We start from the raw sequence: 14,472 nt of genomic DNA, 5'->3' as shown, positions 1-14,472 counted from the left end.
TCTAATAGTTGGAGGCTCTTTCAAGATGATGATTTCCGCAGAAGGATCTAGAAGTCTGGGTAGAAACTCCCCTAAGCACAGCTGCAGATTTTCTGTAGAGAGAAAATGGATGGTTATGTACAAAGCTAAAGAGATCTTAGTGGAAACTAAGAAGCCTGCAGCTATACAGGAGGGCCTTCAAGCAGCCAACCTCTAGTTCCCACAGCATGCATCCTACTGCAGCTAACAGAGAGGATGCCTTTGAGACTCCGCCTCTCACTGTAGCTGAAAGCCCACATAGAGCTGCATAACTGAGTGTATGTCCATGCCTGTTTATATGGGGGGGAGGTTGTCATGAAAACTTTGGCAGCACTAAGAGCAAACATGTAACCGTGACTCCACTGAGGACTTGGTTCTAAACACACAATGTGCATTCAATCCAGTCAATGCCAACAAATGCCGCCAAACTTTCCCTTTATAGAAACATTAAAATTTAATCACAGAAAATACTTTTTAAACATTTTCCTACCATTATTTGATGTATGTAGTATCAAATTAGGTTACCTCTGGATTGGATTGGATGTAGTAAGGTGCTTGATTTTAAAAAATTGCTTTGAGTTGCTGACTTGTTTAAAAAAAAGCATATGTGACCTTTGGCTTGGGATTAGATCAGAATTTCTATCATTTCTGAAACATCCCTCAAGTACCTCTACCATTTTATACTACATATTTATGTAAAGTGGTATACTCAGTATTGATATTCATAGAATTAAAATACCAATAAACTTTGAAAACCAGTGTTTTTCAGATGTTCTAAATCCTGAAGTATCAAATATTCAATCCAGATTTAATCCTTCATAGAAAAAGAAAGCAATGCATCTCACGAGCATGAAAATTTGTTATTGTCTTTAACAAATGCTAAGGTTGATTTGCATACCTATTTTGATATGCCTACATACCTGGGGTGTGTAAAAACTTCCTGGGTGAGACCAGTGAGATGGCTCAAAGAGTAAAGGGCTTGCTGTACAAGCCGAGATTTGAGTTCAATACCCAGACCCCAGGTAAAGATGAGAAGACAAACTCCACAAAGTTGTCTTCTGAATTACACACACACTATGGCACCTGCATCCCCCTACACATAATAATAATAATAATAATAATAATAATAATAATAATAATAATAATAATCAATGTTTTTTTAAGTAGCTTGGTTTGGTAGGGCATGCCTTTAATCCCAGGTTTCAGGAAATAGAGGTAAGCAGATCTCTTTTGAATTTGAGGCCAGTCTGGTTTGCAGAGTGAGTTTTAGGCCAGCCAGAACATAGTGAGATGCTGACTCAAAACAAAATAAAACAAACAAACAAACAGTTCCATGGGTGAAAAGGAGGTACAAGCAGGAAAAAATGGAAAAGCCCTACTTTAGGTCAGATCAGTAAGAAACAAAGCCCTGCTGGCCAAGTAGCAAAAGCTATTTTGCCATCATGGTTATTCTTATTAACAATCATTCCCTTAAAACTTGAGAAATTGGATGTGATGTTCTGAACCACAGATACAATGGTGCTATTGTCTTTCAAAGCCTTAAATACACAGCGCACAGAGAACTAATAAACTATAGAGCACACATGGTCTAGAGAAAAGCAGATAAAAGGAAGCACCACCAATTGCTTATTACAAGATTTAGCAATAAATCCTGCATACCAGAACAAATCATTAGATTATCTTTACATGAGTAGACAATGAACAAGCAGGATTCCTATCAGAATATACTCCTTTCAAGCTAACTGAACTCACCTACAAAATACTAGCCTCAGTATCTCTTAAGATATTCCATTTACTCAGTATGAAGTTTTCTAGATCCATCCATTTGCTTGCAAATTTCAAGATGTCATTATTTTTTTCTGCTGTTTAGTACTCCATAGTGTAAATGTACCTCATTTTTTCTTATTCATTCTCTAGTTGAGGGGCATTTAGGTTGTTTCCAGGTTCTGACTATGACAAATAATGCTGCTGTAAACACAGTTGAGCACATGTCCTTGTGGCACAACTGAGCATCCTTTGGGTATATACCCTGAGTGAGGTAACCCAGACCCAGAAAGACAAATATCATATGCATGCACTCATAAGGGGCTTTTAGATATAAAGCAAAGAAAAACCAGCCTACAATTCACAATCCTAGAGAACCTAGATAGCAAGAGGACCCTAAGAAAGACATACATGGATCTAATGTACATAGGAAGAAGAAAAAGACAAGATCTCCTGAGTAAACTGGGAGTAAATAGGGACCATGGGAGTGTAGAAGGGGAGAGGAGAAAAAAGGAGGGGAATGGAGAAAATATATAGCTCAATAAAAACAATTAAAAAATGAAAAAAAAAAAAGGGTTGGAGAGATGGCTCAGTGGTTAAGAGCACTGACTGCTCTTCCAGAGGTCCTGAGTTCAATTCCCAGCAACCACATGGTGGCTCACAGCCATCTGTAATGAGACCTGGCGCCCCCTTCTGGCTTGTGGGCATACATGGAAGGAATGCTGTACACATAATAAATAAATAAATAAATATTAAAATGGAAAAAAAAGATATTCCATACTAATTCACTGAAGTAATTAGTTAATAATATTCTTATACACAGTAACTTCAAACCTTAGGAAATTTAGAGAGCCATCAGCTAATCACACTCTGCATAAACATATTTTGATGTTTAAACATTAAAACCCAGAATTTAGTAGTTGGAGAAATAACAGAAGGCTAACGTTCCTACAGAGTATTGACTGTTTTCACACAGGGATTGCTGGGCAGAGGAGTAGCAAGGGCTGTAGGGTACTTGCTCAGCATGGCCCTGGGTTTAGTTCCAAGTATTGGAAAAAATTAAAAAGTGACAAACTAAGTCACAGCTCTATAGAAATTGCTGACCCGAGTGGCTTCAGCAACTGGCTGAGACAAGGAGGTGGAAAAGAGTAAAAGCCAAGCTCCCAGACTCTCTTTCATGGAGCATACCCAGGTTTCTTACTGAAGATATTAGGGGTTCCCAGCAACACTAAAGAGTGAGACCACTATGAGTTCCCAGATACTCTATAAGCAGTACTAACGACATACCTGCGATATCCTTCCCCAGGTAAGAGCACCAATGGTTCCTCATGACTTCAATGGCATCCAAGTCATCCTTGGAGATGTCGTTATTAATGATCAGGTGGATACAGGGAATGATCAACTCATTCATCACATTAATGCCCTCTGTTACAGAGTGGTCCTCATTTGTTTCAAACAGAGAAGCAGCCTTGGCATTGAGCTCCTACAGATAAAAGGCAGAGAGGCGGAGAACGTTTGGGAAAAAAGTATCAACTTAGTAGGAATCTAAGCCAACGGTCACACCAAAATCACCTAACTGGGGACAAAGGGAGCACTGGTTCCTTCCCCAGATGTGCTGACATAATTATGATTAGGATGTAGGTGACCTGGGCCCTGTGATTTTAGAGCAACTACCATGATGATTTGAATGCACCCAAACTTGTGACTCGTTGGCCAAAACTTAAAAGTCAAGGTCATATTTGAGATCTATTTCTACCCAAAGACCTATTTAGTGATTCTCAAACTTCACTGACTACTAGACACCCATGCAGAAGACACTGAAACCCAGGCTGCTCCCCAGACTGGTCAGCTGTCACCAATGTCTGAAGGTCCCCTATGGGACTCTAATACACACTGGAGAATGAGAGCAGGGATGGAAAGCCTAAACCATCCCTAATATAGTAGCAGCAAGAAAGGGGTGAGAACTCAAGGTGACGATCTGTATCTGGTGACTTAGAAGCCAACAGCACAAAGCCTTTTAGTGCTCCTCTTCTTAGCAAAGTAGCCAGTTCTACCACACCTGACATAGCAATCCAAAAATTATCAGAAAATGAGGATGTTGAGGGGAGGGAAATGAACACATACAGACAATCTGTACACCAGCCATCTCTTGACACTTCATGAAGAACTAGCAGGGCCTACACTCCTGGGCAGGCTGACAGGATTACACCTGCCTTTCCCTATGGCTTCCCAATGCACAGGAGGGAAGGTGACAAGGTTAGCAAGACCAATTTTTACATTCTGTAACCCTCTATAGACTGGACTTCAAGTCCTGAAAACTGTCACCTGATAGGTGACCTCGGAAAACATCACATTCTTTCCATGTATTCACTGTGGCTCAGAGGAAACAGCTGACCAGAAGGCGGCTCTGTGCTTAACAAACTCATACACAGTGGGGCAATATGCTAAAAGCTTTAATGCAGGCACACGAAAGGGCAGAGATAGGCATGGCTTGCTTAACTTGTCAAGGGTTGGAAAGAGCGACATAGTGAGAGAGGGAGAAGAGATTAAGGTTTTGTAGGCAGTACAAACCAGAAGGCATTTTCTGCGGTATAACGCAATCACAGACTCCTTCACACCCCTGCGGGGCCCCTTCATCAGCAGGGCGGCATTGCTCTGGTAGGCATATACTAGATAGGACAGTGCTTCCTGGTACCTACAAGGTGGGAGAAAAACCACAGCTGATCTCTCTTTCATCAAAACCTAGGGCTTAGCTCTCACTTCCCTGCAATGAGAATATATTCAGCTACAATATGGTGTGTACTGGGAAAAGCTTAGGGGCCAACGACCACAGCCAGTCTCAGCAATTCTGCACAATGGCCAAGAAAGGGAAGGCAAATCAGGAAACATCTTCAGGCCTTAGGTTTTCTCCACCTCTAAGACAAAGAAAGGGACTAGCTATTCACTATGGCCCAGGCCAATCAAAACTTCATTTTCTCGTCACTAAGGGAACCCAGCATAACATTATCTCCTCAAAAATAAGTCCATTATTATGTGAAGGACACCCCCCCCCCAAAAAAAAGGTGTGACAGATGTGTAGAACAAGGCTAGGCACAAACATGGTGGTGTAGAGGCCACAGAGTATACGACAAAGCAGGGGGACTTATGGTTCTGACATCTGAGTATCCCTGAGTGGGTGTCAGAGTTCTCAGTAGCAATGTCAGTGAAAGAAAAGGCCCACATACTTTCCTTTTTGGAAGAGTTCCAGGCCCGTTAGGAGGTACACAGACACCTTTCGGAACAAACTGTAATCTTCATGCCACCTCTGGAAAGGAAGGACCACCATTAATGACTTGTCTCAGGAAACCAGTACTTCATTTCCACTGCCATACTCTCAGTACAAACATTTACTGAGCAAATTTGGCCAACTACAAAAACATGTAAACTTTTGGAAAAAAAAAAAATTTAAAGCTGAGCATGGAGGTGCATGCCTGTACCCAACACAGGAAAGGTGGAGGCAGAAGGATCAAGAAGCCAGAGTCTCAGCTTCATGACAAATCCGACCCTCACCTAAGCTGTAGAATATAACGTTTATATCACTGACCCTAACTCGCAGTGTTCTATTTCTTCTGCTAAGGGTCAGAAAATCATTTTACTTCACCTAACAAGTTTGGAAACCCTCCTAATCCTAACACAACACTCAAAGTTATTCAGCTATGGCTTACACAAATGACACTTGAGACATCAACAGTCAGACATGGGGAAGAAGAGAGCACAAGACTACTCAAGCCATACAAACCACTGCCAGTTCAGCAAGTGTAGATAACACACAAGTGTAGACAATACACACATGCAGACAGCACAACTCAGTACTTCTGTACACAGAAAAGGTCTTTTGCTTCTGTTTTTTAATCTGTAGTTCCACATATTTTACTGTATACTAGAAGATGACAACCTTACTCACCCACTAACACACAGACACTGCCTAGGACAAGGCTCCAAAAGGCCCTTGGGAAATAAGCATAGACATAGTCTAACATAAGACCAACAAGAGAGAGATCTGTGATTCTGAGGCTAAGACAAGATCTTTATTCATATTCTATGCCTCAATCTGTAGCCCTGGCTGTCCCAGAACTCCCTATGTAGACCAGGCTGGCCTCAAACTCAGAGGCCTCTGCCTCCTGAGTGCTGGGATTAAAGGTGTGCCAAACCACACTCATTCCCCCTTTCAAATTTTAATTGTTATTAGGAAACTAGTCAGTTTGGTAACATAAAATTGTTCATTTTGTCTCCAGTACCACCTGCCTCCAAAGTTAATATTTTGGGAAGAATTAAATATACAAAACAACCAAACTTACCTTATACTCTTCCATGTTCATATCATCTGGACCAATTTCCATCAGTTTGGCCTGAGCCACCTTCATGATACTGATAGATCTGTGTGGGACAGAGTTCAGAAAGCAATGGCAGGGTGCAGGGCAGCACCTCCGCAATAAAGGAACTTGCCTAAAGAGACCCCCACCCCCCCGCAGGAACAGGTCTGGCATTCTCACCTCTCATCATAGCTAAGGTTTCTATCCGCAAACTGTTCCAGAAGGGTTCGTTCTACTACCCTTTTGGGTGCTTCATTTTGGAAAAAGTAGACAAGGACATGCTGAAGGCGAGGGTCACTGTGAGAGGTGGGGGTCTCTTTGGCAAGCTGATAGAGCCTGGAGTATTCTTCATGAAATGCCTGTTAAAAACAGAATTGGGGAGCAGAGAAGGGAACACTGTGGACTTGAGCACATACACGGAAACTGACACCAAAATGCCAGAGGACCTCTCATTAATCCACGCTAGGTTAAGGACTACTTGTCAAGAAATTGCAATGTGAATAGTAGGCATATCATCACTCCCTCCAATTCTAGCACTAGAGAAATACTTCACTCAAAAAATAAACACATTTTCCTCATCAAGTTTTGGTTGTTTTTGTGGAGAGGGTCTGGACTTCACTATATAGATCAGGCTGGCCTTAAACTTGTGGCCATCCTCTTGGCTGTGCCTCCTAGGTGCTAGAATTATAGGTATGTGCCACCATGCCTGGCTCTCGTGGAGTTCTTTTTTTTTAAATATATTTATTTATTTATTATGTATACAATATTCTGTGTGTATGCCTGCAGGCCAGAAGAGGGCACCAGACCCCATTACAGATGGTTGTGAGCCACCATGTGGTTGCTGGGAATTGAACTCAGAATCTTTGGAAGAGCAGGCAATGCTCTTAACCTCTGAGCCATCTCTCCAGCCCTCTCGTGGAGTTCTTAAAAACACAAGAATTTAGTTTAAATTGTTTAAAAATCCACCCAATGTAATTTAATTCAAACATCTTACACTTAAAATACTTTAAATAGTATAACCTTTCTCTTTTTAATGAAGATTCCCAAGATACAAAGGCACAGTCAATCAGTTTGTGACATAAATCAACATTTAACCACCTCTTCATCTCTGAAGGCTGAATGTAATGCACAGTGGCACAACTAACTGTTAGGCTAGTACCAGGTGAAGATTAGTCATTAGCTTTGTGGGACAGTTTGCTCACCAGTTGGACTTCCTAGGAAAGATGGTGTTGTATTTCACTTTAACACAGTATATTTTATGTCTCTGTGTGAGGCTGCCAAAGGGCAATCTTGAGTATCATTCTTCAGATTCTATCCAACACACATTTATTGGCGGGAAGTGGAAGGTTGAAATAGTCTCACGTGTAGCCCTGGCTGGCTGGTAACTCACTATGTAGTCCAGGTGAGTCTTGAACTCAGAGATCCACCTGCCTCTGCCTCCAAATGCTGGGATTGAAGGAACATGACACTATGTGCTGTCCCACCATAATTTTTGGTACAAGGTCTCTTACTGGCCTCAGACTGACCAAGTAGGCTACTATGTTGGCTGGCCAGCAAGCCTCGGAGATCCTATCTCTGCCTCTGCAGCACTGGGATTACAAATCTGCACTGTACCATGCCTACTTACATGTGTGTATGTATGGGGCAAGGAGCATATGTGTCTAGTACCCATAGAAGTCAGGAGAATGTCAGACCCTCTGAAGCAGGGCGATGAGCTGGGCTGTTCAGTGTGGGATATTAAAACCAAATGGGTTTTCTGCAAGAACAGAATGTGCTGGGATATCTCTCCAGCCCTGTATAATTTTTTATTATAGGTTCTGGAAATCTAACTTAGATCTTCCAACTGAACTACCTTCCCAGCACAGGCCATCTTAACACCATTTCCCACCGTCTCATGGAACTATCCCTGGGTCATGAGGATTAAAACGTTAAAACAAGAGTACCTTAATAAGCCCTGCTTCAGACCCGTCTCGGTCAAAGGTCTGGCGTGCTTTAGCTATGGCCAGGATGACCCCTTGCATGGCAGGGCTCAGCATCACCTACCATAGAGGACACAAACAGGAAGAAAAAGGAGAGCAGACAGGTTCAAAAGGAGACTGGATGATGACAGGTGATCAGGGTGCTGATGAGAAACAGAGCACTGTCTCCTTGGCCAGCACAGGCTGTGGGTCAAACTGCACAGCCTATTCTAGACACATGCACAAACTTGGCTGTCCTTGTAATGATGCCTATGACAAGCTGTCCCTCTGCATGCACATTCTAATTCTGTAAGACAAAGAAAGATGTCCAAAACCATTTCCACTGGGCATTGCTGAAGAATAAGCTCAACTCTCTGGTCAGCACTTCAACTTAGCTCCCTAAATGAAGGCATAAAGGCACAGACCTACCTATAAATAACTGTAAATTTCCAATAAATAAAAAAATATGTACCCACAGCAAAAGACAGAAACCTAAGACAGGATTAATGACTATTTGTGTGTAGTATAACAGAAAAGGAGACAGGCAGACCATGAAAAGCAGCTGCATCCTGAACTTTAGAACTTCAATCTACATTTGTTTTACTTACTGAGCAATTGGAAAAATTCTACTTGGAAGACAAAATAATGAACTACCATCAAAAGCAAACTGTCTCTAGAAGGTAAACATATTTTTGTCCATAATACCAAATGGAACTAATCCTGCCTTCTCCAGGCCAAGCTTTGATGAACACACACATGCACACACATGCCAACATTACACAGCAGGAATGGGTCTCCAGTGCTTTTCCAAAAATGGCAGCTAAGGTCAAAAGCAGACAGGCCTCCATGGCTGTTACTTGTTTCAGTGAGAAAACATTAGCTCATGACAGACACCTTCTGAAAGACAACATACAGCTAGCCTGCACTCTTCTCTGTACCTCCTCATCATATCCATCTGCATCAGATCTAACCAGAATCCTTCCCACACTGGGAATCTCGACTTCAGAGACCTCAGAGTTAGGCGGGGCAGCAGCCTCTGTGTCACTGGCCTCTGGGGTCTGCTCTGCCTGCTCTGCAAGGTTTGTTTCCTGGGGTTTGGGCTTCTCAGGTTCAGCTTCCTTACGCTGTGGCAGCAGAATGGAGAGAAAGAGTAAGAACAACAATAATGGGGTAAAACAAGAAGAAATAAAGAGGGGTGGTTAAATTCAACAGACACATGAACAATAAAAACGACAGACAGCTGGCAGTTGGTGTCAAAAGTCAGACCCTCTTGCAGGAGGGCCACTCACTGTCTCGCCCTATGCAGTCTCACCTCACTCAAGGCTGCTTCTACTCCGCTCTTCTCATAGGCATGGGCTGTGTTTGCAATAGCTTGGGCAGTCTGCTCCTTTGCAATCACAGCATGTTCAGAGGACAAGCATCGAACGCCATGAGAGGAGGTTGCTGAAGACTCTGACCAAACAAAAAGAAAGTCAAATAGGTGTCACAGCTGATGAATACATTCTCAACACTCTGAAAATAGGCAAGCAGGAGGAACACACAGTTAAATACAGTCCTGGCACACCTTTTTCAAAGCCCATGTAAACGTCCTTAGAAATTTTGACAAGCAACAGCTATTCCATACAAGGACCCTTGAAGGTCTGTTAAAATTACTGTGCTCGGTTCTTCCTATTTTTGCACACTACAGATTTTTCCTTCTATCAACCATTTCTTAGGAAGATCTCCTATGGAGAAGAGTTTTCATGAAGTCCAGCTTTTAATCTTGTCATAATTTCTCCTACAACTTGGGGGATAAGCCTTTCTTGCATTATTTCTGCTCATCAGAAAGCACCTTCTGGGGGCTGGAGAAATGGCTCAGTGGTTTAAGAGCATTGCCTGCTCTTCCAAAGGTCCTGAGTTCAATTCCCAGCAACCACATGGTGGCTCACAACCGTCTGTAATGAGGTCTGGTGCCCTCTTCTGACCTACAGATATACACACAGACAGAATATTGTATACATAATAAATAAATAAATAAATAAATAAATAAATAAATAAATAAATAAATAAATATTTTTTAAAAAAAAGCACCTTCTAAAGGTACAATGATTCTATCATATTGTGCGATAGCAACTATAAATGAAACCCACTGTTGGGCCAGAAATGGTGCGGTGGGTAAAGGTGCTTATTGCCAAGCCTGTGGACCTGCGTTTGACCCTGCCAACTGTGGTAGGAGAAGAGAGCTGGCTTCCACACATCATCCTCTTGTGCTACTGCATGTGTTCTCCCACCCATTCCATTAAGGAAAAATGAGAAATTGAAAAAAATAGAAACCCACAGTAAAGAGAGGCATCACCATGCCCCCGAGTACCTGGGGGTGGCTGCAGAGTGCAGCAAGACCTGACTAGACCGGCATAGCGCCTTCCTTGGGTACCTTGAGATGTGGAGAAATCCTGTGATGAGGAGTTTGGGGAGGACTCCATTTGTGGGATCTTACAGGACTGCTCTTCTTCCCATTCCTCCACCTCTTGCTCAAACCTCCAGTTATCTTCCTGAATGTACTGCCTGAGTTCCACAGACAGGGCTTCCACTTCTCCCACCATTTGATCAGACTCGTTAGGAGCTGCCTCTGAGGAAAGCAGTTAAAATGGAGAGCCATCAAAAAAAAGGTAAACCAAAAATAAATCAGACAGACCTTCCCAGAAGGAAGCGCGGCACATTTCATCTTTTCTCTTGTCCCTACATGGACACGTGCACAGACGTGTATACTTACACATATGCAATTCTATCAGAAACTCTGATGACATATCAGGAGCAGTGCCAAGAAGCACCAGCAGGCAGGTGCTCTGTATGTGTCTGCTGGGGCAACAGAGACAGCTCAGCAGCTAACAGTACTGGCTGCTCCTGCACAGGACCCAGGGCTGGTTCCCAGTACCTACATGGTAGCTCATAGCCATCCATACCTCTAGTTCCAGGAGATCTGACACTCTCTTCTGGCCTCTGCAGGTATCAGGCATGAATATTGTACACATACATGTATGCAGTCAAATATTCATCAGCATAAAATAAAAATAAATCCTTAAAGTCACTATCTATTGGATGAGTGAATGAATGAATACATGACAGAAAAATGATTTAATCATAGGCAGTCACTGGATGAAGTCAGTGTTTCTTTAAAATGTAAACAACAACATATGTGGCAGAATCTTAAGCTAGGGGATTGGAGAGATGGTTCAGTGGTTACAGTGCATGCTGCTCTTGAGGAAGAACCAAGTTCAGTTCTCAGCATCCATGTAGGATGGCTCATAACTACATGTAACTTCAGCTCCAGGGTATCCTACATCTTTTGGCTTCTGTAGGTACCTGCATGCACAAATGCACATAAGCACAGGCACATGCAAAGAAATATTTTTTAACCTTAAAAAAAAAAATTTAAAGTAAAAGTTGTATCAATCTAAGACTGGTGAGAATGTCCTAGCAGGGCATGGTGGCACCCAGCTACAATCTCAGTACAGCAACAGAGAGGGAAGGCAGGAGGCTCAGGAGCCAGGGAGGCAGAATAGACTAGATGACATACTATTTCAGAAAGACAAAAGAATGTTCACCTATTTTAATACAGTTGAGTAAGAGTTTCAATCAAGGTATTGATCTGAGTGCACTTTGGAGGCATAGGCAGGCAGATACTCTATAGTGAGACTCTGTCTCAGTAAGAAAAATAAAAAGGAACGGGGGGAGGGGAAGCCAAGTACTTATACTTCTTCAAATTCCACACAGTTATGTGCTATCAAAAATCAAGATGAAATATTGGGTAAATGGTGCATAATCAAGAACATTAAGAACTTTAGTAAAAAAAAAAATGGCAAAAACATCAAGGGCATTATTAAATTCTAATTACGTTATCAAAACCAAAGAGTCTACAACAGAAGAGCAGATCCTTGTTAGCTGTCACTAAGCAGCCTTTTCATGAACAAGAACAAAGTCTACTTTTCCTTCTGAGTCAAGGTATTATATAGCCCAGGCTGCCCTTGAACACCTGATCCTGTCCCACCTCTGAGTGCTAGAAATCCAAGCATGCACAACCACACTGAGTTTACAGAGTGCCGAGAATCAAACCCAGGGCTCCATGCACACCAGGCAAGCATTCTACAAACAAATCTAAATTCCCAGCCTGCCATGGACTCCATAAAACAGAAATGTAGGCAGTGTAACAAGGAACTCACAGGCAACCAAGAGCCACTACAGCCCTCTGTAATTCCCCAGCCACCACTACTGGCTTTACTCTATAAATATAGGGCGGCTGCTTTCTAACTTTCTGAGACAGGCTCTGCTTTAGCCCTGCCTTACCTCTTGGATGCTAAGATTACAGGTTCAAGCCAGTACACCCACTTAAGGAAGTTCTATTTATGAAAAAGTAAGTTTGCTGAATCCTCACAATTAGTAAAAAGTGGATAGAAATGAACAGAAAAATACCTCCATGAGGAAAAACGGGGAAGGGAAGTAGATCCTAAAATCTACGTACACACAGAACATGTCTCTATGACAGAGACATCACAGTGTAGACCTGCTGGGGAGTGGGGCTGATGGTGTCAAAGACAGAAGTAGAGAAAAGTAAACCTATTTTCTCTTTTTAGTCTCTTACAGTTTTTATGTTTTAAAAACATTTTACATAATAATAAATTGTAGTTTAAATGTTTTCAACATAAGGAAAAGACTGTTCTTCTCCCAGGGACTATATTTCCCCCCAACTCTGGATTCCATTCGGCCATTTTTACCTGCATTGAAGTGGGGTAGCTTGTCATTGATATACATCAAGCAATACGCACTGACATTTCTCAGGCCCCCATAAGAATCTCTTTCAAGTTCTTCCCAAGAAGACTCAGTGACAGAGATATCATTATATTTGAGCCAGATTTGCCGAGGTTGGTTGTAGATGTAAGCCCAGTAGTGTCCAGCATTGGCTTGTCCTTCGTGAACAAGAACGGCATGTAAACGGTAAGGCACCTGCAAAGCAGAAAGGAAGGTTCTCAGACGAAGCAAAGAAATCTGATGACGTTTACATTACTAGAACTCAAAACATTCCCAACAACCAGGAAGAAGGGAAATGACTACACACACTAGATAACAGAGAGAGTTCACATTGAGCATTTTACTACTTCAGGATAGACCAATGAAAATACAACCTTGGAAGATATCAATCCCGGGGCTCTTAAAATGAGAGAGTTAAAACAGTCCCTCCTGGGTGCTCTTTTATTTCAGCCTTAGTTCAGCTCAGTACCTTACTATGCTTTCATTTAGGTGCAGATTTTTTTGAAACAGCACAAGAGAAAAGAGAGAAAGCCAAGTCACACGGTCTATTCCTATTCCATACCACAACCATGCTTACTGCCCTGCTTGGGAGCAGAGATGTGTTCCAGAGGCATTGTGCCATGGGTCAGTCACAGAGGAGTCTCTGCACTACTGTGTCCACGAAACGAATGTGGACAGTAAGGATTTCTGTTTAGACTGGCTTCCTTCTAGAGTCTCCCATCACCAGAGAAATGAAGCATCAGGACATTGCTAAGGGGATGGAGAACTGGTTTCTAATTGGTTTTCCCATGGCACTGTTTCAGTTACCATTTGCAGAGAACTTTTTTATTAATATTTAATAGCAAACCTGCTTTTAAGATGTCTTTTTTTAAAATTATGTGTGTGCGCGTGCATGTGGGTATGTAGATGTGAATTCAGGTGCCCATAGAGATCAGAGGTATTGGATCTCCCTAGAATTGGCAGGTATAGGTAGTTTGGGAACTGAACCTGGGTCCTCTGCAAGAACAGCATGCACTCCTAATCACCGAGCCATTTCTCCAGCCACTCACAGCAAATCTTTCCATTATATGGAAAAACACCACATAGCAGAATCCAAAAGAGGATGTTTTAGGTGTCAATGCACATAAAAGACGCTCTAAATCTTTCCACGTGAGGTAAGAGAACAATATATTTCTGTCTTAGGGAGCTCTTTCCTTGTGGTGTTGCATTCTCTACCATTTGTATCAGCCTACTTTCCATGACTTTTAATTCTACCTGATGAAGAAGAGGATCACAGTACATCTGCTCGATAGCCTGGGTGGTGCTCGCGATACAATTCTTTAAATCTGTTAAGAAAGAAAAACTCTGTGAGTGCATCTGTATGCTGGGCCTGCTAACCATGATGGCCACACACATACAAACTACACTGCTTCTCTGCACCCCATCCTAACAACGGCACTGCTTCTCTGCACCCCATCCTAACAACGGCATTGCTTCTCTGTACCCCATCCTAACAACGGAACTGCTTCTCTGCACCCCATCCTAACAACGGCACTGCTTCTCTGCACCCCATCCTAATAATGGCACTGCTTCTCTGCACTCCATCCTAACAACAG

General features: G+C 42.3%; 1 protein-coding gene across 1 annotated transcript in view; it reads right to left on the bottom strand.

The window, feature by feature from the left end:
- Positions 1 to 3: 3 nt before the first annotated feature.
- The window catches only part of Usp28 (ubiquitin specific peptidase 28), a gene marked incomplete at its 3' end in the record, with an annotated part of 58,147 nt that continues 43,678 nt past the window's right edge, over positions 4 to 14,472 (bottom strand). Inside the window, exons 15-27 of the mRNA XM_026779093.1 lie at positions 14,404 to 14,462; positions 14,132 to 14,202; positions 12,844 to 13,072; positions 10,506 to 10,700; positions 9,405 to 9,544; positions 9,031 to 9,216; positions 8,078 to 8,173; positions 6,315 to 6,493; positions 6,120 to 6,198; positions 5,007 to 5,086; positions 4,354 to 4,477; positions 3,070 to 3,265; positions 4 to 92 (exon numbers count right to left, since the gene is read on the bottom strand). Of these exons, the coding sequence (XP_026634894.1) occupies positions 4 to 92; positions 3,070 to 3,265; positions 4,354 to 4,477; positions 5,007 to 5,086; positions 6,120 to 6,198; positions 6,315 to 6,493; positions 8,078 to 8,173; positions 9,031 to 9,216; positions 9,405 to 9,544; positions 10,506 to 10,700; positions 12,844 to 13,072; positions 14,132 to 14,202; positions 14,404 to 14,462 (1,723 nt within the window). The remainder of the gene's footprint in view (positions 93 to 3,069; positions 3,266 to 4,353; positions 4,478 to 5,006; positions 5,087 to 6,119; positions 6,199 to 6,314; positions 6,494 to 8,077; positions 8,174 to 9,030; positions 9,217 to 9,404; positions 9,545 to 10,505; positions 10,701 to 12,843; positions 13,073 to 14,131; positions 14,203 to 14,403; positions 14,463 to 14,472) is intronic.

The sequence above is a fragment of the Microtus ochrogaster genome, chromosome 5 (genome assembly GCF_000317375.1).
Source record: "Microtus ochrogaster isolate Prairie Vole_2 chromosome 5, MicOch1.0, whole genome shotgun sequence".
Taxonomy (NCBI): Eukaryota; Metazoa; Chordata; class Mammalia; order Rodentia; family Cricetidae; genus Microtus; species Microtus ochrogaster.
This window is presented reverse-complemented; position numbering and strand designations above follow the sequence as displayed.